The 13,890-nt window shown below is 45.9% G+C and overlaps 1 protein-coding gene across 1 annotated transcript; it reads right to left on the bottom strand.

The window, feature by feature from the left end:
• Positions 1 to 9,670: 9,670 nt before the first annotated feature.
• On the bottom strand, positions 9,671 to 13,470 carry LOC127345270 (BTB/POZ and TAZ domain-containing protein 2). Its single transcript, XM_051371715.2, has 5 exons — positions 13,204 to 13,470; positions 12,913 to 13,061; positions 11,147 to 11,462; positions 10,150 to 10,457; positions 9,671 to 10,036 (listed from the first exon to the last, which is right to left on the bottom strand). The coding sequence occupies exons 1-5, from the start codon at positions 13,306 to 13,308 to the stop codon at positions 9,823 to 9,825; spliced, it is 1,092 nt and encodes a 363-aa protein (XP_051227675.1). The 5' UTR covers positions 13,309 to 13,470; the 3' UTR covers positions 9,671 to 9,822.
• Between the last annotated feature and the right edge of the window lie 420 nt (positions 13,471 to 13,890).

Below are 13,890 nucleotides of genomic sequence, written 5' to 3'. Positions count from 1 at the left end.
AGAAGAAGGAGATCTTATATAGAGGTGCGGTGAAGCGGCGGACCGTTGGATGGAAAAATTGTGTGGCAGATGATAACCACGTGGAATAGGGGTAAGAAAGTATTTTAACACTGGAGAAGTTACGGTACGTGCGCCAGGAAAAGCGGAGGACGTGTGCCCCCCACCTGCACGACGTGTCAAGATAATGGATAATCTGGGCCCGCAAGGCAGCGGGAGAAGACTTCTCGCGATTTTCGGACTCGAAATCGTGGCTATCGTCAGCAATAACGTCACCTTTGCAGAAAAAATTTGCCTCAACAGTTTCATAAAAAGGTGACATGGAAAAATATTGGTGAGCCTTTGATCAAATACAAGTTTTTGATCAAATGCTCGGGGGCTACTTTGAAAAATGAAAAGATCAAGAATGACAAAATAGAAATGGCGAGAGCCTATGATCAAATACAAATATTTGCTCATAGCCTCGGGGGCTACTCCCATCGGGAGCGCTGTTCGCGCACCCGAGAAATTATAAAACTTCGGGAGAGAAAGAAAATATAGCAGCATAAGGCGTGGAGCCTACACCCAAGCACAAGTCCTTGGCTGTAGCCTCGGGGGCTACTCCCATCGGGAACGCTGTTCGCGTGCCCGATGAAATTATAAAAAAGAAAGAAAGAATGAAAAGAAGAAAGAGAGAAGAGCAAAAGAGTATATTTCGAGTTATAAATAACTCTGCATATACTCCCATCGGGAGAGCAATATAAGTCATCTTTGACTCAATAAAATGTGCCATTCCAACAGCCGAATAAGCACTCGACAATATATTCTCAGAACGCCAAAGTTGCGATCAATTTCTGAATGCCGCAAATTTGCGAAGGTAAGACCCCAGATCCGTTCTGTGTGGCGTGGCGCCGTCTCTGACGTCGGTTTGCTACTTTTATCCGTATCAACAGATACAAAGAAAAATCCTAACGGACGCGTTAGGTATCCGATAAATATGACTGGGACTCGACAGAGTGGTAAGACCTTAAGCGGCACCTGCCGAAGTTTACACCAGTATCCCGAGATCATGTCCAGGGACGTGATCTTGAAGTAGGTTTTTGCGGATTGCCACTAGAGCAGTTAACTAGTACCTGATCCGTGTAATGTCCCAGGTTTAGAGACGATCGAGGGGTAGATTTTAGAAAGGGATGTGCATTGCATAGTAAATTCTGGGGAAATTTCGCGCTTTTAAACAAAAACTGCATCGAAGGGGGACAAGTTTCTCGACACCTTACAGGGTTAGGGTTTTGAGAGTGCGACAAACTTGCATCTCACTTTATTAGTTTAGGGTTTTAAGAAGAGAGGGGAGAGTTGCATGATTGAATTCTTGATAAGTGACATGGTTGAATTTAAACCAATGTTGAATTTGAATTTCAAATTCAAACATTAAAGAATTACCCTAAATAATTCAATTGTGAGGAAATTCATCAAGTAATTAAACAATAATAAACAATATAGACAATTATAATAAAGTAAAGCTCATTAGAGAAAACTTTGAGCTTTATTGATCATCACACAAATTACATTGTCATTACAATACTCATAAGTGAAATAAATGAATAATACAACACATTACATAAATGGGCAGAATAGAAGAAAGAAAATAAAGAAAAAATTACAAGTGAATGATCTATCCTAGACTACACTAGATGATCATCATGGAGATCTTGCCAAGAGGATCTTGATCTTCATCCAGAGCATCACATTGTTCCCTGTAATCACACAAACAAAGACAAAGACAAGTGTTATGCCAAGTGGCATTGCCACTTGGCAGGTTAGCAAGAAAATGTGAAGTTGAGAGGATATTATCAAGATCAGCCGAGCTGATCCACCAAATGGACCAAGTTCCAACCAGGAACTACACAAGTAGCTCACAAGGCTGTGTGCATGCCCACCAGCACATACACAGCCAGGGAGAGTCACCAAAATGACCAGGCCAAGCTGTCGACCAGAGAGAGCAGGAGGGCACCATATATAACCTTTTTGAGCCAAACCCTAGCTCATTCATCGAGCTACCGGGTAAGTCATCGAGAGAACAAGAACACTTAGAACAGAAGAACACATAGCCATAACCCTCCTCCAGGAACAGCTCAAGCAAGGAACCTGTTTTACGTTGAGAAGAAAACCATGGAGTAGATCAAGCAGCAAGCTTACAGGAGGAGCAGGGCAAGTAAATCCACCACAAGAACAACACAGAAGCAATCCTCTACACCAACACTCATTTTCTAGGAGCTGGAGTGAGGTATACACAAAAGAACCTGAGCAAACACATGCTTTGCTCATCAATAAGCATACACATGCATCACAGAATCAAATAAGGGTAGGAAACCCTGGATATATCATCACTTGGTTGCAAAACCATTTGGTGCCAGTGAATAAAGCAAAGGCTAGAAGGAAAATAACCAAGGGAACATTGGTTGTGTCAACACAGTGACACAACCAGAGAAATCCATCATGGATTGGATCCTAAATAGCCATTCCAACTCATCTAGCACTACATGGTTTGCTAACCATCGTATGATAGGCACTTGTGCCTATTCTAATTTGTCAACAGCAAATAGCACTGGAAACCCAACAGGGATTGCCAGAATTGTATCCACCAAGTCACAACAAGCCACAGAGAGGGGGAGCTACCCATGACAGCATCAAAGAGCTGCCAGGGCCACCTCAACCCACAACCAAAACTTTAAGCCAACACATCATCACCAGTAGGGTTCAGTAGAGGGCTAGGGTACCAACCAAAGGTTGTCATCCAACTAGCCCTAGATAATTAATTAACATGATCATCACTGCAAGGCAGTTCACATCATTTATCCAATTCATAAAGCAAGCTAATACAGATAAATGAACTACACAAGTAATCAAAGCACCAGAACCTTGCAGATGATCTAAAGGATCATTGCAAGCATCAACTGATGCTTGGGCTAGCACCATCACACATCAGGCCAAGCTTGTGTGATGCACACACATCACATAGAGGGCAACAGTAAGGCACAGGCAACAAGCATGTGATGATCATCTGATCATCAGGGCCTGCTAAAGCATGCCAAGACAAGCTAGAATCACTCACTGGTATTCCACATTAATTCTATACTTTAAACAGCCACAGATAAGCAACAATTGAATCACAGACTAAATCATAAATCATTTTACAATTGTATCCAGAAGCATTCCATCAAGGGATGGAGCTGCCAAGTTAGTAACAATGCTCAATTGAGCATAATCATGTAATTATAGCACACAGAAGAGCACACTGGGGTACTGGCACTTGTAAATTTACAAGAATTCCACATAGCAACAAGCCAGAACATCATAAATGTATACACTTGAGTAATTGGTGAAGATAGCATCAAGAACAGAGACACTGGCACTTGCATACTACAAGGATCATGCATAATGATCAAGCCAGGGAAAAAATTATGCACACACAGAATATCCTAGTAGCAATAATGATCACAGGAGCCAGCCAGCAGGTCATGAGCATCACTGGATGTGCATGAACAACCACAGAAATGCCAAAGTAGGAATCTAGCAGGCAACAGGAGTGCATAGAGCAAAGTAGAAGAGCAGCGAGCAACAGCACAGAAGCTGAGCACGGCCAGCACCTCCACAAGGAGGGAAGCCATGGCCAGGGATACTGGAGGAGGAGGAAGAAAGGCCCAGGAGAAAGAGGGCGGCGGAGCACTTACTTGGAACAGAGCAGGTTGGTGTAGCCATGGCGGCTACGGCGGCACGCGCCGGAGCACGGCGGCGCCAGGCCAAGCCGGGCCATGGCGGTGCCACGGCAGTTCGCGCACACGGTGGCGAAGCCACGGCGGCGCCGTGACGCCAGGGACGTCGGCGGCGACGAATCGCCGCGGAACTCCTCGACCTTGCGAGCGGACGTGTTGAGGACGAGAAGTGGAGGCGGAGAGGACCAGATCGACACCGTAGATCTGGTGCGCCGTCACCAGGCGGTCCAGATCCGCCGCATCTCATCGCCGGAGGTGGCCGGAGACGGCCGGAGAATCTCGGTGAAGGCAGCGGCGACCACGGCATCGCGAGAGCGAGGAGAGGAGTTAGGGTTTCTGCGCGAGGAGAGAGGAGAGGCCGAATGGGCCGACCGAGCCCAAAGGGTGGCTCGGGTTCGACCTAACCCGTTGGGCCACCTGACAGGTGGGGCCCAAGGGTATTTCAGTCTTTTCACAAATCAACAAATACATGAAACTTGAAAATTCAATAGAAAATTGATAAAAGCTCTTAAAAATAAATTAAAAATATGAAAAAGGATCAGCATAAAATTCTCTATTTAAATAAAATATCTATGAGAATTTTTGAAGACATTTAAGAGTAAGTCCTATTTTGATGATTTAAATAATCATTTAAATCACACACCTAATTTTCTATAAATAAAATTAAGTCCATTAATGTATTTGGACTTTAAAAACACCTTGACAACATTTCAAGGTTGTATTTTACTTGAAATCAAGTATCCTCAATTTATTCTTGGTATTAACCTCTTACATGAAATAATAACGACATCGGAAGGGGGGAACAAACCCTAAAAATAGAATCATGCATAATTGCTTCTTTAACCATTGCCCTTATCGGACAATGATGCTATTTTTCAGAGGCAGAGGACAAGGGTCAGTCCACACCTTCCAACTGCAAAACTTTGCAGTGTTCAGGCAAGTTCATCACTTGCTCATGTCATTTGAGTATTTTTATCAAATTACTTGCAAAGTATTATGGTTATCACAATTGCACAAAAATCAAAACCACTACTTTCATAACTATGAATATGACTAAGTGGTGGGCAATGGAACCATGGATTGTGTTGATATGGTGGAGGTTCCATTGCACGGGTTTATATCCATCTAGGATTAAACAACAAATGTCGCCAGTGATTCTTGTGCCGTAATACCCGTGTTAACCATAAGATCCGGAGTGGGACGGAGTAGTCAAAAGTGTTTCCACCTCTCGTTCATCAACGGATGCGCTTTACCGTAGTACACTTGTGATCCAAGGGGGCAAGCTGGTGAGGCTGGGGAGTCCTAAGTCCCCACGGCATAGTCCGTAGTACACTTGTCGCCCGAAGGAGCAAGATGGTGAGGCTGGGGAGTCCTAAGTCCCCACGGTATTGCGGTCTAGGATGGGTTGCAGCTACCGGCGTAGGAGTGTATGGTAGAGCCCAGCACTGTTGTCGTGGTCGGGGTCCACCTTGAAATCTACAGGAATAATGGGACCGACGTGGACCCAGGGTCGGGGCATGCAACAAAGGGTGGGTGTTCGAGGTAGCGGAGGAACATAATTGGCTAGACCTTATACCGGGCCTCACATCAAAGGAAGTGTGGACGGGAAAGCTGCCCGGTTGGCACCAAGGTTAAGATCTCTTATGGGTAAAGCAACACACCTCTGCAGAGTGTAAAGAACTGTGACCTGTCACTCCCTGTTCCGGGATTGAGGAACTGCGAACGCGGCCGGAAAGGAGCTCCATGAAGTTCTAGTAAACCGGTGAAGGCTGACGGACATAGCTCTTTGAAATAAAAGCAATCTCTTGAAGAAATGTTTATCAAAACTTGCATTGGTATTAGACTTTCTGGTCTAATATCGTAGCTAGTGCATTAAACACCTCTTATCTATAATGAACTTGTTGAGTACGCTCGTACTCATACCACTCTTAAATCCCATGCTTAGATTGTCTGAACCGTCTGGAGGAGGACTACTACGACAATGAAGGAGCCAAGATTATCGGCTATGATGAACCTGACCTCTCAGGAGGAGTTGAAGGCATAGACTATCTCATAGTCTACGGATCCGGGGAGGCTTCTGGAGGAGAACAAGCCTAGAGATATCTGATGAGTAGTTGAAGCCGAGCAGCACAAACTCTTAATATATATAGCTGCTCGAGGAAATAAATGTTTAGCTTAATGAGACACTTATATTGTAAGTTAAGTTGGGTTCGCCTCGAACCCAGGAGTAATCCTCTTAGGACCCAAGAGGAGCTCCGAGACGACATGTGTATATTAATTGTAATAATATGTGAATGAGTTATGGACCTTGCTATGTTCTGTTGTACTACTCTGAGGGATGTAATATTTGCGGAATGGTACTTCGTGAATGTTATATCAACGACTGGCATACTACAACATGCAGTGGTATGCAGGGTCACCACAATCCGTCAGATGAACTAGCCCCAACTACCATTATCCATGTACAATATAGAAATTTATGTGAAGAAATATAGAAAAGTGTTAAGTTGTCGAGTAAAAATAAACAGTGGAGATTTTCCCTGACTCTACGATTCAAGCAAAATCTCGGGGGCTACTGACATAGGCATCCCCAATGGGCATGCCGAAGATAGTACCCGGGGTTTACTGAAGGCCCACTACCCGGAGAATAAAAAGATTCGGAAGCCCAAGATATTGTTAAGGAAAGCTAGAGTTGTAATAGGAAGCATTATTTGTAATCTTGCGGGAGGAGTTAGAAACCTTCCCGGACTCTGTAACTTGTACAATACGAATCCCTCGGCTCCGCCTCCTATATAAGGGGGAGTCGAGGGACAAAGAAAGCATCGAATCATTGTCTCTCAAACCCTAGTTTTCATAATCGTCGAGTACTTTTCGGCTGAAACCTTCGAGATCTACTTGCCCTCTACTTCCAACTAAACCCTAGTCTACAACCCGTAGGCATTGACAAGTTAATACCTTGTCAGTAACCATATCAAAAAAATATTTCAATCTTTTGTTGCCGAACATTCATTGCCAATCTATTTTGTGAAAAGTTACCATGAGATAACTTTAGTGCCAATACAGTGCCAACTTTATATTTTGTTTGGTGGTGACATTAAAATAAAAATAGTAATTGAAACATTGGGTCTAGTTTTCAAGCCCCCCTTTAAATAAAGGAAACAACAATAGAACGGATCGTAAATCTGTTTCAACACTTAAGAGATAAACCGATTAAAAATTTCCAAAATGGTATTTAGAGTGTTGATATTATTGCTCATGTCTCATGTGCATGCACTTTTATGCTCTAGTACGGTTGGAGCCCTAACTAGATCGCAACTATATTGGCGCTCTAGTAGAGTCCTTCATGCTATAATGATTAATCACATACTTTGGACGATGTTGTCGGAGTTTCCCTCCCGCCTAAGGGTTTGTTTAGTTGCCGGGATAAAAAAAAAACCCAAGGGAAACAAACCCATAGAGGAAATTTTTAGGTGCACATGAGATCCCCTCCCACAAGGGAAAAATGTGGCCATTCAACTATTGCCATTTGGTAGCAAGGGGAAAGGGAGAACGCCTAGGCGAAAAAAAGGAGAACCGAGAAATACAATAAGAAGGTCCCGAATCCACGAATTTTCACATATAATCTATTTTTATTTCAAAAATCTAGAGTAGGTATCAATTCTACAAAATAAGAAGTAACTAATTTTTTAGAAAGTCCAAAAAGACAAAATATCATGAAAATAGTTCAAACAAAGATAATGATGAATGCACACATCAAAATCTTGTAGCATTTCTTACGAAAAAAATCTGGCAACAATAATTTATACATGTCATTTATCTTAATTTCACCAAAAGAGACAATGACAATTAAATTCTCTCAGGTAGAACAGAAGTCGCAAATGCTTAGGCATAAGAGAGCTACCAACTTTCAGGACTTGGTTCATTACAACCATTCAAAACATAACTATATCATTAACATGAAATCCATGAAAATGTTGCATTGGTGTGATGATCCATGCTCGCCGCTGCTAGAACCTTTACCATCACCTTCTTGGCAACATCTCCATGGTCTTATTCTACTCCTTCTCTGATGGACCAGACCTACCTTCAAAATATATTGACAAAAGAAATTCAGCATATGGGTGTATTAAAATATAACCAACAACTTCAATGAACAAATATTGAAACACGTATAACATGTGTCTTTACTTTACTGTAAAAGGATAGCCCTTGCTAGTAATTAGCATGGTACATAAGAAGACTACTATACATAAATATATCGATAACATAACAATCAATAGTTATAAGTTATCAAGGGTAAATGGTACATGATTATTCTTTGAAGGACTGAACCATATAAAGTAGCTAATATTGTGCACTTTCCAGTACAAGTACATTTGTGTTAGTTGGACAATCTATAATCACCGATGTAAGTATTCCGTTGATCTAGCATGAGTACCAAATTCTACTAGTCCTACCTTTGATTGAATAAAGATGTTTAGGAATAGCTTCAAAACCTAGCAAAAATCATCTGCTGAATTTATTTTGTCCTTAGCCTCCAGGTCCTTCGTGAGTGCATGGTAGTGTGTGGCCCTGGTAAAAGGCCATCTGCACCCTCCTATTTGGTTTTGGGTAATCGAGAATAACACCTATTATGGGACCAACTTCTATGTCCGGTCATGGTTACATATTCTATTCAAAACATCCTACTATGGTTAGATGCCTGCTATTGTTAGATGTACCATTCAAAACATCCTGCTATAATTATATGTACCATTGAAACTATCAAGCTTGGTTGGATGATCCATTCAAAGCATCCAGGTGTACCCTCAAAAATACCTTGGGCAAGGGACTCAAGCATAAAAGGTCTAGTCACATGCGGCTTGAGGGTTTTGTAATCTTGTTTGGCAAACTATTGAATAAGCACTAGCTGTAGAAATGAAGAATCTCAATCCATTGCCTCACACAACAAGAACTTCCTCAATAAGAAGATGCCAACAAGGGTATTGTTGGTCAATCGTGAGGGGTACTCGTTCGGGGATGAAGAAGATGAACAACTAAGTGAGGAAGGAGGAGTGGTCACCATCTCCATCGCATCCACTCCCTCTACATCCCTCTTCGATGCCCCCAGGGTGAACATCATGCCAACACTGTCGCAGTCCCATGTGTCAGCTGCCTCTGAGAGCGAGGTCATAGATTCGGTGATGTTAATGATGACCGAGTTGCACGAGTTGTGTGGGGTGTTGGTTCCTTCCTATTGTTGGTGCATTTGGAGGTGCACTCGCTTTGGTCCTCGGAGGTGGCTTCCACGGTACCATCTACATGGCTCAGTTAGTCTCTTTCCTTCGTTAAATCCGAGGCTCTCCTTGCAAAAGAAGTTTGCGACCTTCTCAGCTGTTTGGAGACGGCTGTCTCTTGATATGGCAAAGAGATTGTGCGCCTTGAGGGAAGTATCCAGTGACAAAACCAAAAAGGTGTGAGAGTATCTCAAAAGCAAAAGCAATAAGAGTGGCACCACAAAGAAGATGCTCGCAGCTTGATGGAGGATCTCATCTTTTTGGGTTGTCGTGTCCAGGATCGCAGTTTTTGTATTTTCAGTGGGTTTCTTTTGTGTGTGGTGATCTTTGTGTTGAGAGATTGCGACCACAACGGGTTAAGAGAGTTGGTTGTTATGCCTAGGGGATCGAGTAGTTCTGGACTTTGTGTTTAGTCCGCATGCGGTGGTTGTGTAATGTTTTTTTTTTTTGCCTTTGTTTAAAAAAATCAAAAAGTAGGGTCCATAGTATGTTTGTGCTCGGGTAACAAATGAATATGGGTCTGTCGAGACCCCCGACCCATTGCCATATCCCTTGCTACGAGCTTCTTGCTATGTTGATAAATCACATACTGTGCTCATGTTGCAGTGCATGCGGTTTGTACAACACATTTCCGCCCGTCTCCTCTCACCCAGAGAAGAATAACTTGGGACAATATAACTATTTTACATTACTCGACAGACCAAACATCTCAAAGACGGGCCAAAATTAGCCCCGCCTCAGCACACGCGTACACTACACATCTAAGCTACCTAGCTTGACTCTGGCTGGTGATTTGATCAGCAACACATTGTCTCAAGTCTGAGAGCGGATTGATCCTCATGAACACATTCGGTGGACACTGCGGGGCTTCTCTTGGCGAGAGAAGACATGACCCTGACAGCCTTCACCTTCTTCACCAGAAGCCCCCACCTGCCGTCGCCGCCGTCGCCGGTCTTGGCCGCCACCGGAGTCGGCATCGCCTCCTTCTGCTCCTCCTTGCACTTGAACTGCCTGCACGATCAGAAATTCAGAGTACCAACGTCAGAAACGAGCTCCACATTGACCGATCCCTGCAAGTGTGATCAGTGATCACTGATCAGCACGTAGATGTGTTGGGTGCTTACGTGCAGAGAGGTGTGTTGCAGTGGCCCTCGGGGAGGCGGCAGAGCGCGGCGTGGAGCCGGAGGAGCTGCCACATCTTCTGGCACCGCGGGCAGCTGCTGCGGGTCTGGCACCGGGAGAAGTGGCGGATGAGCAGCTGCAGGCCCCGGCAGGTCGCGTAGGACGGGCACGGCGTGGTGGCCGGCGCCTGCCCCACGGGGCCGACCTCCGTGCAGCCGTCCGTGCAGATGTGGTGGAGGCTGTCCATGGCGCCGCTTAGCTCCATGTACACCTTCTGCTCAGCGCTCTTTCGCCTCCACTTGCGCCGCCGCTGCAAAGCCGGAACAAATTTCAGTCAGTTCATCAATCATCATACAGTTATAAAGAGTAGTCCAACACCCAACAAAAATCATCGGGGTAAATTGATTTGATCTTGACGTCGTTAAGCAAGAAACGTGTTTGGTTTTCCCCAACCTTTGTCAAATCAAAAGTTTGGTGGGACTATGTGGTCGTCGTAAGCACTAAGCAGTAGGCGTGGCCTCTGGGTTTCCACCTAGATCAAATCGTTTGGCGTGACCGTTTCGGAGATGTGAACATTCACCGACCATTCCGCTCGCACTCGGCGTGGATTGGACGTGGACGGACTGGCCGAAACGACGTGTGCAGCATGACGAGGTCTCACGCACACGCACCGGCCAAGCCCGGGAGAGCTAACAGTGGTGTCATCATTTCTCAATGCGATATGCCGGCCCGGACATGCCCAGCATCTGCCGGACCCAAAGCCTGGAAGATGAGGCCGGCATGCCCGCCATATGTCCCCCAGTGCACGGCGCACCGAGGCATCATCTTTTGCTGCACTTTCGCATCATCACGCACGCCACCGCTCATAGAGACACCTCAAATGCCGACACGAATGTCCCACATTGATTTGTAAGATTTTACAGGAATTTCACAGGTAATACTAGTACTAGAATCATGAATTCTCGTTCGTCGTAGCAATATTTCAGCACTAGAACTTACCATGTCGGCGTCGTGCAGTCGGCTGAGGATGTCGAGCTCCTGCCAGGGGTCGTTGTCGCGGAGGAAGCGCCACGCCTCGGTGCGCTCGACGGCGCGGAACTCCTTGGCGAGCAGCCTCATGCAGCGGAGGTGCAGCTGCGGCGCGTCGCAGAGGTCGGCGAGCTGCAGCGCGTCGACGACGGTGCCCGGGGTGAGCCGGGACCCGATCGCCTCCTGGCACCACCGCTTCAGCCACGGCACGCCGTAGGCATGCGCCAGCACCAGCAGCTGCTCCGCATACTTCTCGACGTCCTCGTCGACCACCTCCCCATCACGCCTGCCATTTGTTAAAAGTTTCATCATAAGATTAGATTATCGTCCTCAGCTAGCTTGTCCACTCGCGATCACGGAGAAAACTACAGTCGAAGAAGAACAGTTCGCTCAACAGACAGGCAAGAGGCAACGCGTTGTGAATTGTTGTAATATTGGACGGTGCGGCCATTTGTCCATTCAGAACGTTCCCAGCATAAAACTAGGCATTGCTTCTTCCGTCTTGTCCATTCGCGATCACAGCACCAACCAGAAAAGATTTGCGTGCTTTCTTAATTTGGTGGCAAGTATAGCAGCTACGGTCGGTGATGGCGCCCGGCTGGCAGCCTTGGCTGTGCCTACGGCAGCAACAAGAACTTGTGGCCGGGGTCGCCTCCGAGCTACGGGGAGGTTCCAACTAGGCAGGCGCTAACCGCCGCACCAACCAGACCACGGAAGGGAGACGACAAAAATAAAATCAACTCGTTTTTTTGTCTACTTTTCTCCTTTCTTCTCCGCCGTCCGTGCCTGGCTGCTGCCTAGCCCAGCCTCAGAAAACTCGAAGTTTTGGACGCAAAATGACGGCGGGGCTTTGTATGGCTCGGCTTCAGGCTGCCAGGTTAAGGTTTTATCTCTACAACGTCACTTGGCTGTGTCGTCTCGCCTATCGTGACCAGACAAAATTGGCAAGTTGGCCGAGTTGGGGTCGCCGCTGAAGGCGACGAGAGAGAGAGTGATACATCTCGATCGATCACCCTGGCGCGAGTCATGTGGAGGTTCACTGAATCTACGCACAATCATCGCTCGTCGGTCAGGTTAATGGAGCTAAAAATATCTGCTGATGTGGAGGTTCACTGAATCTAAGTACAGGCGATGAACAAAATATCCGCTTCTGCATTTTGGCAGCTTATTACTAGTTGTAGTACTCGTGGAGGCTGAATCGCCAGGCTTTGTGGTTCCCCTACCTGATGAATACCACCGTACTGTTTGAAAACATGGTCTTGAGAACATGCAAGGAATCCATCTGAACCAAGATTCTTATTTGTTTCGGGTGAGTCGATCAGGAGAATTACAGATTGTCAGATCCTTGAGCAACTGCTCCCCCAATTGCGAATGCAAGAAAACATAGCAGAGACCTTTAATTAGGCCTCTGCCAGATCTTTCAGCTAGACTGTCAACGAACGTGGGTTAATTACTACTAGGCGTGCTAATCTTTCCATTTTCTCTCTCCCTGTTAATAGTACTGGCAATGACCTGTTATTTTTTCACCGCGTGTTTTTATGAGCTTTTATTGTACCTCGCGTGCTATTACTGCTACTAATAAGCTGTCGTTTTTAACCTCGTGTGTCAATACTCAAAAAATCCAGCTGCTAATGATTGTCCGCCGAACAACAGCAGACTTTGGCAAACCCAAGATTGCAAGAAACGCATGTGTGTAAAATAACAGTAGCAATTCCAGGGAGGCGACAGCACGGTACCTGCCGGCGTAGAGGAGGCGGACGAAGGCCGCCGCGACGTCGTCGGTGACGCCGCGGATCCGGACGACGGCTCTGCCGGGCTTGCCGCTCTCCTTCACCCTCTGCAGGCGGCGCTGCAGGATGCTCTCCAGCACCGGCGACGCTGACATCTGGTTAACAAAACAACAGAATTCTAACTTCAGAAAGGTTCTCCGATTTCTGAAGACCAGCTAGCAAATCCAATCGGGATAGCTTGCAGATTAGCAGAGTAATGCGAAAAGAAACGAAAGGTAACCGGAGAAAGAGTCTTACAAGAACAGATGAATGCGCGGGGATCTTGCGGCGGCTGCCGGTGGTGATGACATCAACATCGGAAGGGGCGGCGGCGCCGCCGTCCGGGCGTGGTGCCTCAGGCATGTTGTGTGAAGGATAATTGAGTGAATCCCCAAGGATAGATAGGTAGAGGAAGAGGGCCGGAGACGAAGAAAAGCGCAGGGGAAATATCTGGGAACAGAGAGACAAATGTTCGGGCGGCGTCGCTGGCTGCGTGTGGTGTCGGAGGAGGCGGATCGCTGCGGGCCTTCCAACGTTTATATAGACGTTGGCGGGGAATGGAACTCCACCGAAGCGGCGATTGCCCATCGCACGTTTTCAAATTTGCCCCTGAGAGAAATCGTTTTCCCGGGGAAGTCGTGGCTTCCGCCTCTTCGGGGTTGCTTCTTCGCCTTGTTTATGCCGTGCTGATTATTAGTCCGTGGAATCTTCCAAAAAAAAAAAGATTAGTCCGTGGAGGATCAAGGCACCAGGTGTACGAGTGCCAGTGCTGATATTCAGTTGATTTTTTTCTTTCAAATATTAAAATAGTTTAGGGTACATGCACAAGGAATATTATTTGTTTGCTCCAACCAAATTTGTCCTTTGTGTGGAAGAGAATTGATTCGCGTTTTAGCACATGCTTGATCTCATGACACCTTTCATCTCTATTTAATGGTTCTTCAT

This window comes from Lolium perenne, chromosome 3 (assembly GCF_019359855.2).
Source record: "Lolium perenne isolate Kyuss_39 chromosome 3, Kyuss_2.0, whole genome shotgun sequence".
Lineage (NCBI taxonomy): Eukaryota > Viridiplantae > Streptophyta > Magnoliopsida > Poales > Poaceae > Lolium > Lolium perenne.
The sequence above is the reverse complement of the archived record's forward strand: the minus strand, read 5'-3'. Positions and strand labels throughout refer to the sequence as shown.